The following is a 21,699-nucleotide window of genomic DNA, read 5'->3' on the forward strand; positions in this document are numbered from 1 at the left end:
TCTAGAAGACAAAAGCTTCAAATGGCTTCAGAAATGTTGAGAGCAATGCGTTTACCTTGTATGTTAATCTTGACCAGGTTAATTATGCTGTGACAGAGCCTGTTTCCTGAATTATGGCTCGAAAGCTGAAGCCTTCGTGTTCCCTTAGAGATTTTATTTTCCTCTTACTCTTAATTGTTTGGTGAAGTCGGAGGAAAATAGGTGTTCGAATCAAATAAATACAGATTTCATGCTGTTCATATCCCCGTCATTCATCGTCCATAGTTGTGTCTTTAATCTACACAGTTGCTGGCCGATGTTATCGAATGATCGGTGTTGAAAGTAATGAACTCAGCGTGCGAGTGTCCTTTACTGATCTGAAAATGTCAGTCAACTGATAACCATGATTTCAGACCAATTATAATTTTCAAGTAGGTTATATTCAAAGCATGTAGTATCTCTGGAGAATTTAGTCCCTCTCTGTTCGAGTTATTGCCGAGTTCATCAACATCTAACACCAGTATTTAAAAAATAAATCGGAAGTGTATGCATTACTTGTCCATGAGGAAAGGTGTTTTGGATTCGCTGAAACTGAAAATTTTGGAAATTGCTGCTTCTCTTCTACACGACGAAAGACATTTGAATTCGCTGTATATGAAAATTCCCACTATACTTGTTTTAGTCAAGATATTGTGAATCTGCTATACCTTAGAATTTTAGAAATATCCTCAATTAATAAAGATATTCAGTCTTCTCTAAATTTTAGAATTTTAGAAATGTCCATATTTCTCTTCCATCAAGAAAGATATTTAGGATTTGTAATAGTCATAGGATTTTGAACTACCTTTCATGAGTAGAGATAATTCGGATTTTGTCGAACCCGGCCCTTTAGAAACAAGCATTTTACTCCTCCACGAATAAATATATCTTGGATTAATTTATAGAATTCTAGGAATGTCCATTTTACTCTTTAATGAGTAAAAATATTCAGTCTTTGCTGGATCTGAAGTTTTAGACACATGTATTTACTCCTTCACGAATGATCAAATAGTTTAATAAGAGTAATTTCTCAGCATTCACATGTTTCATGTCAGTCGAATTACTCAGTTCAGATTACTCAAAAGATCCCTCCCTTTCAGATGACGATGGTGGGAGCAGTACTTCAACGGAGTTATGTGACGACGAGGAAGAAGACAAGCTCAGTGACCTCGAACCTGACACCGCGAGTGAACCTAGACCTGCTACTACCTCACCCCGCCTTGAGACAGTTCTTGAGAATGGAAAGGCCTCCGAGGAACCAGAGTCGCATCTTCACGAACAGGAAGAGATTAACAAGGAACAGAAAGATGTGCTACCTTCAAAAACAGTAACAGACACAGCGCTAGAAACACACCCAGAGAAAGAGCCCCCTACTGCTCCATTACCTCTGGATAGTGCTGCAGTTGTGGTAGCCCTTGATGAAGTGCCAGCAAATACAGTTTCAGTTGAGTCACAAGACAACAAAGAAGTTTCAGAATGTGTTCAGGAATCAAAAGATGCTCCTTTATGGACATACCAACCTAGCCCAGAAACTCAGGCCACATTTAGCATACCATTAGAGGACCTTCTTGCTGGTAAAAGTTTAACTGCTGCTGAAATAATAGCTAGAATACCCTTCCCAAGTGATGTTAGTTTCATGAAAGAAGAATCAGAAAAGCCAGAAAATATGAAAAATACATTAGAACTATCTGAAGCTGACTCCACTGACCCATTTTCAACGTTGCACAACGTTACTCCGGAAAAGTCGCCAGTCGACTCTCCAATACCGCGTTTTCCCTCGCCTATCCCAGAAAAAGAATCCTCTCTCATAGTAGGCCCAACACCTACAGTTTCACCATCAAAATCTCAGTCTTCACATTCTCAGTCTCCGTCACCAAAGGGTTCTCCTTTCATATCTCCAGAAAAGTCTCCTGCCAAATCACCTTCTCTCTCACCAGTAACTGCTTCAAGTCATTCAGGCCCACCACTATGGTGTCTTTCTAAATTACCACCAGTAACCTCATCAGAGTCTACTCAGGATGTCCATTACACACCTCCAAGGTCTCCTAAGATTACTCTTGAAGATGAAAAAAGCAATATTTTTGAGATCCATTCAGGATTACCTCCCCTTGTACAATCTTTCAAAGTTTTGAAGGATGAAAATGGTATCAGTTTGCCAGAAAGCCCAACGAATGGGGCATTGACTTTTGAAATAGGAGGTTCCCAAATTCTGCCAAGATCTTCACTAAAAGATCAAGCAGACACTCCAAGTTCTGCTTTGTTTTCAGATGACGAAGCGTCGAAGCAGACCCATCAGGAAACACTCAATGGACAAACACATTCATTCTCTTTAGATGAGGGGGAAATCAGTGATTACAGCAGTGTCTTAAATCATATAGATGTGCCATTATCTGCTCCCTACACATCAACTAGTCGTTTTTCATCTCTCTTTTCAGAGTTACAAGAAGCCAAAAAAGCTGAAGGCATCGAAGATGAAACAAAGCTGTTTGATTTCCAAAACGACTTTAAAATCATTAACACTGAATCTACATCTGGTAAATCACCTGTCTTGGAGGAAGAGTATTCAGAAGCCATTTCGAAAACTGATACTTGGTTTCCGTCACTTGCATCAACAATGGAGGACTCTGTATTTTTTACAGACTCTAAGACCTCTGAAACTTCTGCCCCACAATCTCCGGAAGTTCTGCCCGCCTTCCCAGAAATGGCACCTGCGACGACCATGCAGACAGGCAGTGAATTTCCTTTATCAGATGTAGTTTACAATAACACTGCCATTTATAATGCTCTGACCATGGGCACTGATTCTGCACAAGCAAGCAAAGAATTGGAGATCCTAGCTGCAAAATCTGAAAGAGAAAGCAGCACAAAAGTTGCAGACACTATAACCCCAGAGAAAGAATTGGCCAATGGTTTGGCAACAGATAATGACAAGGATTTTTCATCATTCATACACAAGGATACCAAAGAAGACATGAATGTTGATGAGGACATATCTATTAGTTCAGTTCTGACCCTTAACACAAGTAACTTGCAAACATCTATTTCAACAGATAATGTAATTAAGACAGAAATATCTCCAACCGGTGAATGTTCACCGTGGGCAAAATATCTGAGCAGGGTTTCTGAGGATAAGAACACAGATGAAACAGAGACAGTACTACATTCTCAAGAGGAAGATTTGATCGACTATTCTTTGTACCAAAAGGCCAGTGAAATAGCAGATCTGAATCAAAAGCAATTATCCATAGAAGAACGAAGTTTAGCTTTTCTTGACAGAGAAAGAGTATCATCCATTGATGAAGAATTGATGAACAGTGAGTCCCTAGACAATGAACTAGCGAAAATGTCCAGAAAACCTTTATTGTCTAACATTAGCAGTAGTTCCTTACCTGAAAAGGAGTCTGGGTCATTGTCCCTTTATGATTCTGTACATGAAGAATCAAAACTACAAACAGTAAATGAACCTGCGGCTGTTGCCAAACCTTTGTTCTCTTTCTTAACCCCTGATGTTAAATCTGCTATATCATTACCTGTTGAAAAAGATGATGGAACATCTCGAAGCTTTTCACTTGATGACTTTAATGTAGATGTGAACACTTACAAATCTGATTTTCAAGATGTCCATGAAACACTGTCTTCTGAGAAGACAGCTGCACTTAAAAATCAGTTATTGTTTGATACCACTGAAGAATTACCATCCAGTGAGAACATAGAAACATCAGTTGAAACAAAATCTCCAACCTTCTGTGATAAAAAAGACTCTGTACTTTCTTACATGAACAAAGATGATACAGTGTTGATAAGCTCTCCATCAATGGAAACAAAGGAAACCTATTTGGTCTACAAGACGAAAGGAACCCCTGAAGGGACCCCACCATCTGTTATCATCGAAGAAACAATGATGTCTCAAAAAGACTCTGACAGTTGTGGTGATTTAGCAACAGACTTAGAAGGAAAACCAGATTCGCCTAGTATCAAAGACACTAACAACTTAGTATCAGAGTTGTCCAAAGAAACATTTTCATTATCTTTTCCAGTTGATAGCTTAACTGATTCTGAACAAGATCAGATATCTGTTGTATTGGGTACCACAAGAAGTGACATTTCCAAAGAATCAGAGGATATCAAAGAACCAGCAATGACCTACAAGTCCACAGGAACTCCTGGTCAGTCACAAGGTGGTGCTAATGAGAGCTCTCCATCTTTAGAAGGTAAACTCTTAGGTGACTTGGCAGTAGATCTGAGTCATATAAGAAAAGAATCTTCTACATCATTATCACCAGAAAATGTAAATATTTCTTTAGACGAGCAGAAAATTTTCAGTTTAACCACGTCAGAGAGTGCTAGCTCACCTACCCATACAGATGCATCTTCGCCCTTGAAAAATGGTAAAAAATCTCCATCATTGGACTTATCATTTGGGAGGGCATCTCCAGTTATTACTCTTCGAGAGGGGGAATCCCTGTCAACATCTCTTGAAGGAAGATTATCCTCCTTAGCCATTGGCCCATCACTAGAGCATGATGATAATAAAACAGAAGCTTGCAGCAAAGAAGACAATGATGACGATAAAATCCTTGAGGAATCTGAAACTGACCTCTTTAATGGGAAAGATCTTAGTTCAGAAGCAATCCGGCAGAGGCTGTGGAGAGGTGTAAAATCGCTGAGTTTGGACTGTGATGTCACACTTGACCCAGATGTTTTCTGTTTTCTTATAAAACACTGTTCGAAAAAAGCTGGTGCTGGGAAAAAATCGATGGGAAAGAGAAGAAACAGTGAAGTAGAACTCCAGGAACTCGTCAAAGAAAACACAGAAATTATTGAAAGAATCCTGAAACAAAAATCACTTGAAGATTCTAGAATATACTGTATTAGTGAGGGGGACGGTGCTGTTAGAGATTTTCTAGACAGATCAGAGAAGAGTGACGACCAGAAAAGCCCTCTTAAAACGGCAAACACAACTGCATTAAATTCTCACAGTCCCAGCAGTGACCACATGGCCTCTCTTCAGTTATCAAAGGCAGTTTCGAGTGAATTTTGCTCAGGAATGGCAGCTTCCAGTCCCACTGGAGAAAATGGGAAAGAGGGTAAAAAGGGAGGTACGTCCCCAGCAAAATCTTACAGGTGCTCTTCATCTTCTCCCATGCAACCAAAGTTCAGTTACTCAAGTAATGAAAGTGAGATCAGTGTGAAGAGCTGTGGCATCACAAAATCTTTTACAAAGCCTTCCAAATTATCTAGATCTTCCAGTGTCAATCTCGATAACCCAACGAGACCCATCACGTTCAACCCATTCCCAACAAGAAACATTAATAAGCCACCAAAAGAAGTGGCTGTCAAACTTGGTCTGTATAGTCCCAGTAAAACACCTGGTAGCTCGCCTACGTAGTAGGGCCTCTTGTGATGCTAATTATCCAGACAGTTACTTGTTTTATCTAAAGCAAATCAAAACCAATTGATTACTCCTTCATAAGGGGCTACAAGAGGATAGAAAACTGCTAGTGCTTAGCAAAGAGCTAAATAGACAGGCAATACATTTTACTGATAAAGAGAGTATATTCATAGGGATCACCTACTCAGATTTTCTGGGTTCCTAAAGAGTTTATCTCCTACTGCTGTTCATCTTGAGTTATAAAGTTCATATAGCTGCTAATGTCTTTGTTATAAAGCTCATTAACACATCTCATGTTCAATTGTATATTGTCTTTCACGGTATTTCATGTAGTAGTCCTGTTCATTATCTATATGAAGAAATGTATGTATGTTTGTAAATATGTGTGGTAAAGATTTATCACAAAGTAAGCTGCACCAGCACTCTTTATTATTTTTACTGATTGTTAAAGAAGTTTCAGTTAGTCATTTTATTTGAATGCTTATCTATTTTACCATATCATTTTCATAGCTAGCGTAAATTTCTATGAGTACTTTTTTACGTAAAATCCTCGGATGTCTGTGTTCAAAAAATATTCCTAAGTTCAAACGCAACATTTTGTTTGAGCTTCATTCACGAATGGTAGTCGTTTTGCATATAGTTCCAAATAATTTCTTTTTGGGGGGAGTGTTTTCACAAAGTCATTGTTCAGTGCCATGGCTAGATGTAAGGATCAAGATGTATTAATGTGATACACGTGGAGTTTTATGCTCGACCTTTCTGTGTATTTATGATAAAACTATAAATGTGGACGGCAAGTCTCTTCAAACGTGAGAGAAAAGAATGTCGGACAGTGGTGACATTTTCTGCGTTTGGTTTCGTGACTATCGCGAGTGCAGTACTATACCATTGTATTACTAAAAGCCAAAATGTCTTGCTTGGTAAATCTGGAATGACATCGTCTTAAAAAAAAAAGAACTGATTTACGCCAACTTTGTTTGTTGTGTTTGCCCAAGAAAAATTGCGGGACCAATGGTACTTGCTTTTTACGTTCGAGATTAGCCTGCCCCCTGAAGACTCGGCCTCGTATTGTGAAGTGTTTTCAGAGGCAAGTCACTAATTCACACTATATATATATATATATCACTATCAAGACAGAAAGTACCCATCCAGATTGCGTTTTGACTCCGATAGTCATAATTGACTCGCCAATTTTAGAATGCAGTCACTTTTGCACAGAATGAACCTATTACATTTGAGACTCTCACAAGCAGGAACACCGTTGGTCATTCTTAACAAGTCGTGTTGTAATCATTATTTTAAACAAATGTTACAGGCAAAATCAAGTTTGCGATATGTTCCATCTGAGGTTAAACTTATAAAAATGAAACTGCTGGAACCGATTAGCCAGATCGTCAGCGTCTGAATGTATTGTTGCAGTGATTTTTTTTTTTTTTTTTTTTTTTTTGTACAAGGATGTGCATGATGATGTAATAACTGTGTAACAAGGAATTACTCTCTCTCTCTCTCTCTCTCTTGTGTGCTCCATAGCCTTAATAATTTAGTGGAAAAAAATAACAGAAAATCTTGGCTGAGCCAATATAAAACAGAAGTGTAATTGTACATATATAAATTATATAGATTTTATGAATGTTTTGTATTTTTCAGCTTGGAATAGTCTACGGAATATATTTAATAAATATGTAAAAACAAAAGGGAAATATTAGCTTATAGAGCCGTCCACATATACAAAGATATATTTGATTTCTGTCGTTCATATGTTTGAGTTGCCTTAATTAATGGTGCCCGCGGGGGCGCACTCTCTAGCTGTCGGTTACTTCTGATCAGAGTAGACTTTGAAAAGTAGCTCAAGTTCTCGTTTATTTCCACCGGAATTGTGTTTATATTCTGGGCTATGGCGGCGACGAGCAGGACTGATGTCTCTGTGGTTCTGGGGGAAGAGTGGCTTCTGAGGAGCAATAGTTCGTGCACTCCATAATCGTTGCTTCTCGGTGGAGGCAGTGCTTCTCTTCTCCAAGAGGTGTTCATTGCTTCAAGTAGAAGACACAAGACGGGTAACGCTTCTCAAATAATGAAATGTGAGGCAAAGAAGCTGCATGGGTCAGATGTTATTCACTGGCATCATTGCAGACTGTTTAAAAGTATCCTACAGTGATGAGTATGTGTTTGCTCACCAACAGATTAAATAAAAAGTGGGTGAAATACCAGATAGATGCGTTGTATAATTAAAATGATTGAATTTAAGTGTACAGTAAAGTAGTTCAAACTGTTGAATCTGAAGAAAATGCTGTTTTCATAAAAATAAAAAGTAAAATGTAGGTAAAAACAACCTAATGTGACAAGAGTTGTTCTCCCACAAAAATACAGTAACTTGTAATTTAGAATCAAGCTTTACTAATTCTCTCTCTCTCTCTCTCTCTCTCTCTCTCTCTCTCTCTCTCTCTCACACACACACACACACACACACACACACACACACACACACACACACACACACACACACACACACATTCCAGCATTATTAAGGAATTGCAGTTCTTTGATAGCAAGTCTTCTCCTTCGCAGCCTAATCCCAAGTTGGGGTCGCTGTTTTGAATGAGCCTCCTCGAGCTGTTTCTATCTTGACCTCCTTAACCGGGTTTGGGACCAGCGCTGAGTTGGGCTGGAGTCCCCACCTCTACCCCCTACCCCCAAGTGGCCAGGTTTCTTCTATGATAACAAGGGACTTAATCACATTTGTTAAGTGGAACTGCTTTAAAATTCATCATTATTATTATTTTAATAGCATTACATATTTGTCGTGATTCCCCCCCCCACTCTCTCTCTCTCTCTCTCTCTCTCCTCCTACTCCTCCTCCTCCTCCTCCTCCATTTAGTCATTATTCCCTCTTGCTCGTTATTACCATTATCAGAACTGGAAATCATATTCGACAAAGGACCGGACTGTCATTATATTAGTTGAGTGTTTTCTTATTACCTCTAAATAACACTTCAGCTTTGAAGAGGCGTAGGTCTACTACTACCCTCCCCCTCCCTTTATTTTCCCGTATCCCTCGGGCGTGGGCAAGATACAGACACAGAGTTCCTCATACCGATGATATAAGCATCTGAATATTCCTACCTGCAAATGAGTCACTTCAGCTCTTTTCCCAGATGTTCGTGATAAGGACTGAAGCACATCTCGACTTCTTCACACTTATTTTGAACACGCTTGTCACTGCAAAGACTTGGATGCAAGTAAAAAAAAAAAATAATGACATTCTAGCGCCCGTGGCAGGATTCGAACTCGCACTCGATATGTTGGAATGATGTTAGCGTTAACTGGACCTATAAGCGTATTCAGAAAGTGTGAAGAAATCGAAAAGAGAAGATAATAGGTCATTGTGGCTACTACAAATACATATGTATCTGGTAAAGAAGTAACCTGACACACACAACTTCAGGGAGCCGGGTACGCATTTTATAAAGTAAAGTACATTTTTTACCATACATTCCATAAGCATCTTTATTTTCGACTATTATGTTTATTAGTATATTTTGTAAATACACCGACTATGTGTATATATAATATATTTTGCAAATACACCGAGTGTGTATATATATATATATATATATATATATATATATATATATATATATATATATATTATATATATATATAATATATATATAATATATATATTATATACACTCGGTGTATTTGCAAAATATACGCTTATAAGCATAATAATCGAACTAATAAAGATGCTTATGGAATGTATGGTAAAAAGTACTTTACTTGATAGAATGCGTAGCCGACAAACCCCTGAAGTAACGAAAATGCCTGCCTACGGCCCGTCATCAGATGCCGGAAAATGTCGTCCGTTTGACACCGCCTTTATCACAAAGAAGCAACTCGTGATGATAACAAAATTTGTGCCGAGCAAAATTGCGTGATTTCAGTCTTGCCACCATTGTGGGAAAACAGGAGCTACTTCCCTTCAAGTCTAAGACAGATGAAAGTCCCGTTCTGAGAGAAGAGGCGCCTTGTCAAAGCTACTGGATTGGAGCACAATTCTCTTCGTAACACTAATCCCGATGCAGCAGCACATTTTACTGATTTCATCCTGTGAAATAAAATGGAATAAAAAGAATTTAGTGTTCTCGTATGTTGTTTCCATTTATCCTTCTCACGTTCCAGCGAAAGACGAATAAATAAGATAGCTTTTGCTCCCGTAAAGTGGCGCCTCAGTCATTATGGTCGCCGACTCTGGGAAAGTGATATCTACCGTAATATATCATTTTCTGCTGAGAACGGAAAGTCTAAAGATTGTCTTGAGAAGTATTGAAATGTCAGCTTTGTTGGAAGCTAAAGACTAGTAACCCTTACAATCATTATTCAGAATGAGCAAACGTACTGGTAGAACAACCTCTGATGAATAAAATGCGAGTATAAAAAAAAGAAAAAGATTAAGAAAGTTACCGTGAAGTCTATTTGCCTACAAAAACTAAGAGAAACCAAGCTGCAAATCCTACACCGACAGAATTTTCAGCCAAACCCACAAAACAAAATGAATTTAAAGAGCATAAAATTTTTAAAATTACATTTAAAGTTTTTCAAATTTAAGAACAATGCTAAAAATCGCTCTAAAGATTGTTTTTGAACATTTCAAAATAGCTTTAGAAATCATTTTTAAAACATTTCAAAAGAAATTTCCAGTGTCTTTGAAACAAATCTTAAAATGAAATTAAAAACATAATTTTGGAAACTTTTGTACAAAACCAGTCTACGGGTCTCTTTGAAAATTAGAACCGTTCACGTTTGACACCCAAAATATTTGCAAGCTTCTGTGCATTGATTTTTTGAATGAGGTTGTTAGCCCCAGCCCATTTGATTACAAATACTCAAACTATTCAAGTCCGTAAATCTAAAGTTAAACCATACTTCAAGAATTCTAACACTTTTTGCTGTTCAAGTAAAATTAACATTACAGTATATGTGTATATATATATATATATATATATATATATATATATATATATATATATACATACTTGTGCATGTGTGGTGTATGTTTTAACTATTAAGCTATAGATAACCCATTATATAGAACTCACTTTTACCATAGGATTAACCTGCATCCAAGGGGGACTAACTATATGTCATAAGCCCTCCTCCTCCTAACCAGAGCAGGATTTGAACCTGTGACTTTTTGGGGTAGTATATATATATGTATATATATATAATATATATATATATATATATATATATACATATATATATATATATATATATATATATATATATATATGTATATATATATAGTGCTGAATGACCCTATGGGTCCCAGTGCTGGGCTTTGTGCCTAAATTTCACATTACATTCCATTCATGTACACACACACACATATATATATATATATATATATATATATATATATATATATATATATATATATATATATATATATATATATATATATATATATATATATATATATTGTTTGTGTGTGCAGAATACTAGTATCATAACAACGACCAAATTTGTATTTCTTTAATTGTTTTGAGGGATGAACAAAAAATAAATTAGTCAAAAATTAGCTTTACAATATGCTTTAGGAGGAACCGCAAAATAATTTCTACTTCGACTTCAAGTTAAAATTAAGGAAGAGACCATATTCTGTACACTCAAACAGAAGGTCACCTATGAAAAGAGTTCTGCAATAACTTTTCAGTTGAATCAATTTCTTCTGTAGCAATCTTTAACGAAATTAGCTTAGTGTGCCATAATTCTAAGCGAAAGAATCATAATAAGATTTGTGTCATTACGTACTGAAATCTCCTGAATTTACGTATAAAAATATGAAAAAGGAAAAAACTTGTGCCGATACGCACCATGCACAGTACCAAAAAATACCTAAATAGTACAAAAACAATGTAACACCGCCTGTTCTCTTTAAACAATGTGATCACGCAGGAACGATTATTATTATAAAGGTTCCTTTTCACGGTATATCTGCATTATTGTTTTAGTGAATAATTTTTTCTCTGGATTTGATTCCTTTTTTGTACTGACCTGCTACGAATGGATAAAGATAGAACTAACAACTGCATAAACAACATAAGATAACGAAAGGAAAACAATAGGAAAATGTCTGTTTAGCGGGAGAAAGGGAAAGAAAATATCCTGTCCTATATCGGGGAAAAATAAAATAAAGAAAAACTCAGAGTAGGGCTCTTGATTTTGTGACCAGGAGCTTAGGAGTTACCGCTGCAAAGAACACATTCCATCCAGGCCACTCAAAACTGCTATCGAGCCGTTTCCAGGGCGTATCCCTACTACTACAACCACTATGATCTCGATAACTGACCACCGTCTGACATTAAAATAAAAATCGCATGAGTGAAAAAAAACATAAAATAACAAGGAAAATCAGTGTCATGTAAAATACGGGCTAATTAAGAGTGTATTATAAGATTAAAAAGTTCGACATTTAACTCGGATGGTACCTGGTGTGAGGTGTGCACGCAACTGTGATCACGGAGTTGGTGCGGCCGTAACCGTAACAGTAATTGTTTTTGCAACCATGGCCCAAAATCCTCTCTTATGTTACAGATATAGCAAGCGATTCTTGCGGACAGTGAAGAGCCGTGCTTTTCAGACATCAGCAACAGTAAACCTAAAACCAAAAGAGGATTCTTATGGTAAGTCTGGCTATGTAAGGTCTCGTAGTCCTAAGGCAACCAACCGTTTGTGTGTCATGGGACGTTGGACTAGGCTATCCCAGGCTAGGTCTTATGTGTTGGTAAATACTAGTTTACGTGCGAATCTGAGACCGTGTTCAGTACGAGAACCTCGGGGACGAATGTTTGAGACGGAGCTGATGCTGAGTAGGGGAGACAGGGACAGGTCTAGGCGTGAGAAATCTGACGTGAAAATGGGCCAAATTTAACCTTATCCTACCTAGAGTGCTGTATCTTGACCTAACCAGACCTTACCTTTCTAACCTGACTTAGGGCGCCGCTCCCTGACCTGGCCGGGCGGCCTTCGCCCTTCGCCCTTCGCCCTTCTTGAAACCCCGTAACACTGAATAGCAGTTAGGCTACAGACCGATGGGACTAAATTTTAGGAGGCGAAATTTTGAACGCCTAACCCTGTCTCCATACTCTGCATATTACCCCGAAAGACAGTAACTATCACAAACGGAAATGTAAGGAAAAAATAAAGAAAAGTCAGTAAATATCCCAGTCAGTGACTGACGGGAACCAGGCCGCGGTATTGGTGTTCAGTCTTACCCGAAACATTAATAATAGCCTGCTAAACTGATTTTTGGGCCTGGCCTGCCATTCAGCATTTTTTTACTAGGAACAAATGGCTGTAAAACCCCAGGGACTAGTCTTTCACGACTTCCACAGCACATTTTCAGAGCATCATTCGCCAGTCAGGAAGAATCAAAACTGTATGTTCCATATACCCACGCTCTGATCCAGATGCAGCCGTTCTTTCCTATTCTGGCCCCCAAAGAGGAACCATGTGACGTGCATGTTTGTTTACTGTTGCAACATGTGGCAAATTTGACGCCATAGAAACTGTTGTTCGAAACGCTATATGGAAGGTGTTTCGTTTAAAAATCTGCCATATCGCGAACTGATTACGAGTACAACATGACCCAGTTCTAGCACTTCCATGATCAAACCTCAAACACCTGAAGAAGGGTAAAAAACAATTTCAAATATGGTAAACAGCTCAGTTGTCATTTGAGATAAATTAGTATGACAAAACTTAAGAATTTGAACCAATTTCCACAAAAGGGTAGCCTAGACCAGTCCATGTGCTTGATATTAAGTGTCACTGGGGGGTCCAAGGGAGGCAAAACCTCCTGCCAGGTCAGGGCACGGCACCCTAAATCAGGTTAGGAAGGTAAGTTATGGTTAGATCGTAGCCCGTCGGTAATTAACAACCTTGTCTGAAAGTTAAACAGCCTTTCCAGCTCATGTTTGCAAGCCAAACCCTTCGTAAAATAACTTCAGGTTTGTATGTTAGGAAAAATACAAATTATTTTAAAAATATGCTATTTTTCCTTACACAAACCTGAAGTTCTGTACACTGAATGGCCCACCTCAGCTACCCCTCTCTCTGGCACCTGGACTGAAAGGCAAAGTGGAGTGCAGACTGATTGGTGGGCAGGACTTCCCCCAACCTATCAGTAACTAACTACCTGGTAAGGAAAGTATAAACAGCTGTTCTAGCTCATGTTTGCAAGCTGAATCCCTGATGTAAGGAACTTCAGGTTTGCATGTTAGGAAAAATACAAATTACTTATAAAATTTGCTATACAGTATTTAAGAACTTATAATCAGTCCATAGAGATGCTTTGCATTATTGCATTCATTTTGATGTATGCAGCTTATCATCACATGGAAACAGATCTTGTACTGAGTAATTTAATTTTCAGTTAACTAAATTGGTGCAATCTTTTTCAGATGAAGACGAATTCCGCACACTAGAATTGGGTATTCAGAGAGCTAAACCCCAGGATCGGAAGTCTTTCGTTTTGAAACCGGTATTACCTCCAAGGTTTGTAAAACTTTTCTCCATTGTTAAATTTTTATATATTTTAAGGTGTTTGTATCTAAAAAAAAAAAGTATAGAATTTTTATGATCTAAGTAAAGTATAAGGTTTTTAATATCCAGAGAAAATACAGAATTTTTAATAGATTATCCGTTTTTTGACTGCATATATTCAAAACTAAAGTTTTCTCTCACTTATCGCTAAGTTGTTGAGGTGGGTTTAAAAGAAAGTCCTGTGCTCGGCCTAAGCTAGGCTACCCCATGCAGTATACTTTTGTTAGCCTGTGTACACGCACACTAAATCAGTAAAACCTACAGAATCCACAGAATCTAGAACAAGATAGCACTGTATTGTTGAAAATCAAATAACACACTTTACCTGAATTAACCCATAGATATTTCACTTTACCAAGAAAGATATCTTACTCAACCCCACCTTCATGAAAAACCCACTTGATAAAATTAAACAGCAGATAAGAGGTTGGCTCTCAAACTCTGATAGCTCTAGAGCTTGGTGAGGAACTCTTGGGAAACATTTAGCTGGGCAAGGAACATCTTTATGACAACTAAGAAACTGTGGAAGCCAACATGAAAGAAGTTTTTAAGTTAGATTCTGGCATCTCACAAGAAAAGACAGAGGAGCAGAAAAAAGAACCATGAGGCATGACAAAGTCCCACTCAGTCACAAATTCAGTGACCACCCAAATGCCCGTAGTAGGATGAGAGACTGTCAGAAGAAGCATGAAGCTACCAAAGTGCTTAGAAGGTGTGAGGTCAAATAGGAACATACTCTTGAGGAAGATGGTGTCCAGTGGTAACCCCAAAAGTGACAAATGCTGCCGATACAACCACCATCAAGAAGGGACTAAAATACTCATGGAAGTCATGGAACTGCAGGAGTCAAAGGGCAAATTAGCACAAAATGTTCTCTCATTGTTAGGAGTCCATCTCGCTTAAAGTGTGAAGGCAACAGGGTCAAGACCCGATACAAGAGAAGAGTGAGAGCCAACTAACATTCTCATAGAGAAGTTGGTATTACAGGAACTGAAGAACAGGGCAAACAAGAGTCCCGTACATAGTAACCTGCCATTCATGCAACAGCTGCTGTTATGACTGAGGAGAGCCACCCTCACTAAGGTTACACTAAATAATTGGGACACCAAAAGATGCAACATGTATGGAAGTTTGTAGAAACAATATAAAAGCTTGCTCCAAAAGCATCTTCCAGAGCAAGAAGAAATAACTGTGAACAGTCAGCAAAGGAGAGTTCAAAACTATTGCCACTTTAGCGAAAACAAGTGGAGTGATGAAAATCATCCGAGCCTCAGGGACACCTGGAACATCTGTCTTTACCACGTGAACAGGAAAGGACATAAGAGAGATACATATGCTATTCCCAGACTGGAGTGTGACAACAATAGCCCAAGCCACTGAGTTCATGTACAGAGAACAACCACAGGAGCTCAACAAAGAAATATCCAGCAGGACCATTTAGGGCATCCTCACTCACATTGCAAGACTTTGCAGACTTCCAAAGAAAGGAATCACCCTGAAAGAAGGCACAGGTGTTACGATAAAGCAGGATGAATCAACACACAACTAAGACCTCATACTATTCAGAAAGTGAAGAAGTCTATCACCAACTAGCAAAGAAAGTTAATCTTGTCCTTTCCTAATCACAGCAGGCTACATTCAAGTGGAAGGCCACAATTCCAAGTCAGCCACTCAAATCGGGTGGTGAAGGCTGCAGATCAAAAACCAAGTCATAGTGACCCAGCTCCTTGAACCTAATGACCCCATTTGTTATCTAGCAAGAGGGCCAACTGTGCACCTGACATGGTCAAAGTGCCAGGAACAATAGATATGTGGAAACAGCTGTAATCAGAATTACTCAGTGGTTTCCCGGGAACCATTAATAGGGTCTCAAAGCACACTGCCCGGTGGAGGGATCCTGAAGAACCAAGGTTCTGAGGACTACTCCCCTCGAATATGGTGAAACTGGACAGAGGGAAAGAGCATGGAGACAACTGTGAAACACCAATGTCTCCAGGGGGATAGGGAAAACTGATAACCACCACAAGCAGTGCCATAGAGTGAAGGTGTCAGAGTAAACCCTAAAAGAATGCTGGGGTGACAGGCCTGTTCCCCCGAAAGGCAAGCTGACAGAGAAAAAAAAAAAAGCTAAGTATACCTTAGTTTAACCAGACCACTGAACTGATTAACAGCTCTCCTAGGGCTGGCCCGAAGGATTAGACTTATTTTACGTGGCTAAGAACCAGTTGGTTACCTAGCAATGGGACCTACAGCTTACTGTGGAATCTGAACCACATTAGATGGTACTTGCTTACATCACCACTAGTATCAAAAGAGCCCAGTCAGACTTCACCAAAGTATCACCAAGGAACATCTAGATCAGAAGGTTGATGCAGGGACAGAAAAAGCAGTGGAATCTCTCCAAGAACCCCCTTCCTAGGTCAGAGGCTCACTCACACCCAGGGCCTTACTGCTCTGTCATTCCATTTACCAGGCCAAGTAGGAGGTTACTGGAGTCATTGCTTCACCTGCCTGCATGCATAACTGGGAGCATAACATTTCCAGGTAAGATTCGACTCCAGTCAGCATTCATAGACAACCTCCCACTTGAAGAGTAAGTCTCCTGTGTAAAAGGCAATGGTTTTATTTCCCTAGCAACAAAAAACAAATCTGTAAAGTAATATGTATTTTTCCTAGGTAGATGAAGAGAGCTTCTTACCATAATCCCACCTAAACTACCCTGCTTTATCTCTTTGGCCAAAGAAAAAGTGACAAGTAACTTAAGGTGATTGAGGGGTATTTCCACATTCACTCCCCAGTTACCATCAGTTAACAACCTTGTTAACAATCACAACAATTGCTCCAGCTTATGCCGAGGATTCTCCCCAAGCAAAAGGCTCTGGTTTGCATACATAAGAAATACAAATTGCTTGAAAAATTTATTTTTATACAAGTAACTTACCCAGCAATTACTTAGCTAAGAGTTTCTGCTTGAACGGCAGCTTAAATTTTGAATTCCGCGGTAGCGATTCTTTTGTTTTGTGTAGGTGAAAAGACCCTGCCCACTTTCGGGGTAAGACAGAGGAACAACTAAGCCAATAGCTCAGTTTGTTTCTGCTACTTGTATCGTCGACACACATAGTGTTGACTAAACAGCTTGGTTTTGAAATTAGTTGTTTCTTCCCATCCATTGAGGTATTTATTGTATGGTGGCCTTTCAGCATTGTTTAATGGTTTTCCTGTTTTTTTATAGACTTATACTGATTTTGACTGTTAGCTAGTTAGTTATATCAGACACTAGCTCTTCTAGTTTCTGGTATTGCAGCAAAGGCTGCAGTATCCAGTTAACGAAACTGACTTATGACTTGCATACTCTTTGCACAACTTGCAGAAGGCAAGTTTGTACTATTAACCTTACTTGGGACAAAAATAAATGGAAGACGTTGGCTTCTCATTTAAATGAATTGGAGAGAGATCATATAAGGAAGGCAGATGCTAAAGCTGGTGAGAAATTAGTTAGTCAGATGGCTCCTAAGTCTAGATATTCCTGTTGTATCTTCTATTATTTCTGCATCTCATGTATCAGTTCATTCTCCTAGACCACCTACTCCTTCCCCTGGCTCCCGCACTTCCAAGCCCAATCACTTCGCCAGCATTGAAAGTAAGTTTGATCAAAAATTAAATATGGTGGTAGGTAAAGTGGCCCAATGAGGGCCATTGATGCATGTCCTTTTGGATAAATTTGACAAGAAAAGTGAAAGTGAAGTGTTAGTCGAGGAGGTGGCTGTTCATCCCGCTGATTCTCGTAGGCATCGGTCACTGCCATATTCCCTTGAACCAGGGAGGAGGCATACCATTAGCCCAAGGGAGGTCAGTGGGGTCTGCCCATGAGCAGTCGGCCCCCTTAGACCAACCTGTTACATCCCAGGTTGCGTCAAGAGACAGCCGCTGCAAAAGACGTCTCGGACATGCATCCGCTTTCGTCTAGTTCAGGGGATTCTTCACAAACAAAAGGCACCAATGGTGTTTTCCCGATGAGTCGCACCCTTTGAAGAGGCGCTCTTCTTCCAAGGATCAAGTTCCTCAACTGCCCAGCAAAAGGTTGAGGGAGCCTCCCCTCAGTCCTCAGCATTTTTGCAGTAAGCGGGACAGCCCTGAGCGCTTCTCCTCTCTTGGATGCCAGGAACGAGTGTATAGTCACTCCTCCTTGTTTAAGAATTATTCACTTTCAGGCTCCAAGCACCCTGCTTCAAGTGAGCAGCGTAGTTCTTTGCCTAAGCTCCCAGATTCGGCCGAGCGCTTTTTGCGCGTTGAGCGCCCAGTAGCACCCGAGCGCCTTGTATTAGCTGAACTCCTGCCTTTGGTTGAGTTCCCTGAAGTGCCCAAGCTTCCTTAGAGGCCCAAGCTTCCTGAAATGCCCAAGCTTCCTGAAGTGCCCAATAGCGCCCTGCAGCACCCGAGTTCCCTGATGCATCTGTTCGCTCTAGGGCTCCTCCATGTTGACTTTCATCTATTCCTCCTGCTGCCAGTGCCTCAGGGGAACCAGTCAGTAATTTGATGTCTGCTTTTAAGCTTCAGGCGCCAGCTCCATTTAGTTCAATGACGAATTGTCTGTCTTCCTCAAGTTCCATTCTTCAGCCACCGCACAGACCGTCAACTGCTAAGGCTCCTTCCTCAGATGCTCCCTTGCCTCCTGTTTCGTTGGAGGATGAGATTTTGATCAAGATTCACCAGCGACTCCTTGCACGTCCCTTTTGAGATTTTTGCTTCAGAACTTCTGGGAATTCTTCTCTCCCACGGCTCCGACATCCCTGGCTTCATCCTTTAAGTAAGTAGTCAGCCTTCAGACATTGTCGGACTCCCCAAGTTGGTTCTCTCGTCCTCATCCAAGAAGGCCCCTTTTGAAGTGGAGAACTGGCTTTCCAAGAAGAGGAAACAGGGGAAGGCTTGTTTTAGTGTTCCTCCGTTTCTTTCTCGTCCTCGTTACCTGTCTTATGCTACTGCAGAAGCCCCTTCCCTGGGAGTGGTTGCCTCCTCCCAGGGGGACTTCTCAGGACTTACTGACGCAGGACGTAGATCCGCTCTTGCCTCGGCGAAGGTATTCTTTTCGGCACAAGAGATGGACCATCTTTTGAAAAGTCTATTTAAGACTTTTGAGGTTTTTAAGTTTTATAGACTGGCGTCTAGGTGCTCTTGCCAAGTTCAGAATCTCTCTCTCTCCTGACTGACTGCGCTTCAGAGCTAAATGGATTTCTGTTCTGCACTGAAAAAGCAGTCAGGGACAGTTTGAAGGAAGTTGCTTCATTATATACGATGGGCGTTCTCAAAAAAAGGGAATTGTGGGTTTCCTCTATGTCTAAGGGTGTGACAGCGTCACAAAAATCAGCCCTTCTATTTTCTCTGCTGGATAAGCATCATCTTTTCCCGCAGATGACCGTTAGTGATATCGCTTCCAACCTGCATAAGAAGTCTCCTCATGACCTTCTGACACAGTCGACAAAGCATCAGAGAGACTGGACCACCTTACCCACAAGGACATCTCCTCTGCAGTCGAGGCCCTTTTGTGGGGGCAGACAGAGATCTCAGTCCAGGCCTAGGGGAACAGTTAGGTTAACACTCCGAACCATCAAGAAGTCATCCACTACACCATCAGCCCGCAAGTTAGAACCCAGCCCTCCACACCCCAGTGGGTGCAGGGCTTCGTCGCTTCTGGGAAAGATGGTGCTCAAGAGGGGCAGACCAGTGGGTAATCAAGGTACTCAGGGAGGGATATTCTATCCCCTTCAGGGAGAGGCCTCCCTTGATCACTCCCGTCGTATCAATGGCCTACTCTGAAGAATCGGAGAGGTATTCAACCCTCACAGAGGAGGTTTCCTCTCTCTTCAGCAAGAAGGCCACAGAACTAGTCAGGAACACAGAGTCGGGTTCTACAACTGGCTCTTTGTAGTGCCCAAGTCTTCAGGTGGGTAGAGACCGGTGCTTGACGTGAGTGCTTTGAATTACTTCGTAGAGAAGAAAAAATTGAGTATGGTGACAATGCAGTCCATACTTGCATCCATCTATCAGGGGGATTGGATGATCTCCCTAGACATGCAAGATGCGTACTTTCATATCCCATTCACGAGGATTCAAGAAAGTACCTCAGGTTGGTCTTCAGGAATTGAGTTTCTCAGTTCAGAGCACTCTGTTTTGGCCTCTCGCCTGCCCCACAGGTTTTTACTCAGGCACTCACTCACCTGGTGGGTTGGTTTCATCTAGTATGTGTGAAGATCTCGCTGTATTTAGACGACTGGCTACTTCACTCTCCCACGAAGGAACAATGCATGGAGGAACTTCTCTACAGGTTGAGATGAGCACCAACTAGAGGCAGTAATTACCTGTGCAGCTTTCTCACCAGGTAAGGAAACAACAAGCATTGTCTCAATGCTAGCCTATTTTAGTTCATTAACTTTTCATATGTAGTGTTATTTTGCCGTCCAAGATTCCCCACCACCTTTCAATATGGAATCAGCAAAGTAATTACTGGGTAAGTTACTTATATAAAAATGACATTTTTATAAAATAGTTTTATATATATACTTACCCAGTAATTACAGATGGAGCCCTCCCTCCTGCCCAGGCATTGACATTAGCATAATCAGATTGAGCTGTTGGCGTAGTTGTTCCTCTGTCTTACCCCGAAAGTGGGTGGGGTCTTGTCACCTACACAAAACAAGAGAATCGCTACCGCGGAATTCAAAATTTAAGCTGCCAATAGAAACTCTAAGCTATTTACAAAACTTTATTTTACCATGAAAATGTCATATTTTAAATCTTGAAGGATGTTTGTATGAAACATGTTTAATATTGAGAATTTTGGTCACTAAGTTCAGTGATTGAAAAATTGTGTATTTTTTTTTTTATTTTTCAGATATAAACGACAAAAGATTGACCAAGACTGGGGAAATGTGTGGCCAGCAGCACGTTCTTTTCATCCTGCCACTGTACCATTTCCCATTCGTCAGGGTTACCCAGCAACAGGGAAGGCTACACCAGACAAATGGGGAAATGCTGAACTCATGAAAATCCCAAATTTTCTCCATTTGACACCACCTGTGATTGAGCGTCAGTGTGGAGCTCTTAAAAGTAAGCAGTTAAGTTTTATAATGTTTAGAATAATTTATTTGACAGTGTCAATGTATTGTATTTCACGTTGATTATTTCTTATGTGGCTTTAGATAGGGAGGGACTTAGATACCCAAGTGCCAGTGCTCAAGGACATCATGTGACGTCTACATTCACATGGAAGTGGCCACAAAGTCAATTCTAGCAGCCTACCTTTTCAAATCTTCCTCAGAGCCACTGAATTCTAGGGAACACCAGCTCACCAAATGTGTAGTTTAGAAAGGGAGTATCCCATAGTGAGTTTGTACTTTATGTGCTTGCATGATACACTTTAAAGTAAATGGCATTCAAGATTCTTTGCTGGACTCTTGGTGTCAGGAGCATTGCTTTCTGCTTGTGTAACTTGCATTGTGTTTCATTATTTTACTTCAGCATTTGATAAATTAATATCTCTTAATGAAGTGTACTTAATGTGTATATATCAGTAAGTATACTGCATTACATCTTTATCCAAGGTTTCAACCATTTCAATACAATAGCCTAAGCTCCAGTAGCTTACATGATCTGGATAGTGCAGGGATTTTGTGAATTTTTTTGTGCCA

General features: G+C 40.0%; 2 protein-coding genes across 3 annotated transcripts in view; both read left to right on the forward strand.

Moving 5' to 3' along the window:
- The window catches only part of LOC136832230 (uncharacterized), a 304,198-nt gene extending 297,045 nt beyond the window's left edge, over nucleotides 1–7,153 (forward strand). For both annotated transcript variants that reach the window (XM_067093078.1, XM_067093077.1), the window contains exon 13: nucleotides 1,119–7,153. In XM_067093078.1, coding sequence (XP_066949179.1) covers nucleotides 1,119–5,407 — 4,289 coding nt within the window. In that variant the 3' untranslated portion in view covers nucleotides 5,408–7,153. The remainder of the gene's footprint in view (nucleotides 1–1,118) is intronic.
- Nucleotides 7,154–11,686: 4,533 nt separating this feature from the next.
- Nucleotides 11,687–21,699, forward strand: part of mRpS35 (mitochondrial ribosomal protein S35) — a 28,255-nt gene continuing 18,242 nt past the window's right edge. Inside the window, exons 1-3 of the mRNA XM_067093084.1 lie at nucleotides 11,687–12,093; nucleotides 13,873–13,966; nucleotides 20,904–21,118. Coding sequence (XP_066949185.1) covers nucleotides 11,892–12,093; nucleotides 13,873–13,966; nucleotides 20,904–21,118 — 511 coding nt within the window. The 5' untranslated portion in view covers nucleotides 11,687–11,891. The remainder of the gene's footprint in view (nucleotides 12,094–13,872; nucleotides 13,967–20,903; nucleotides 21,119–21,699) is intronic.

This window comes from Macrobrachium rosenbergii, chromosome 49, assembly GCF_040412425.1.
Source record: "Macrobrachium rosenbergii isolate ZJJX-2024 chromosome 49, ASM4041242v1, whole genome shotgun sequence".
Lineage (NCBI taxonomy): Eukaryota > Metazoa > Arthropoda > Malacostraca > Decapoda > Palaemonidae > Macrobrachium > Macrobrachium rosenbergii.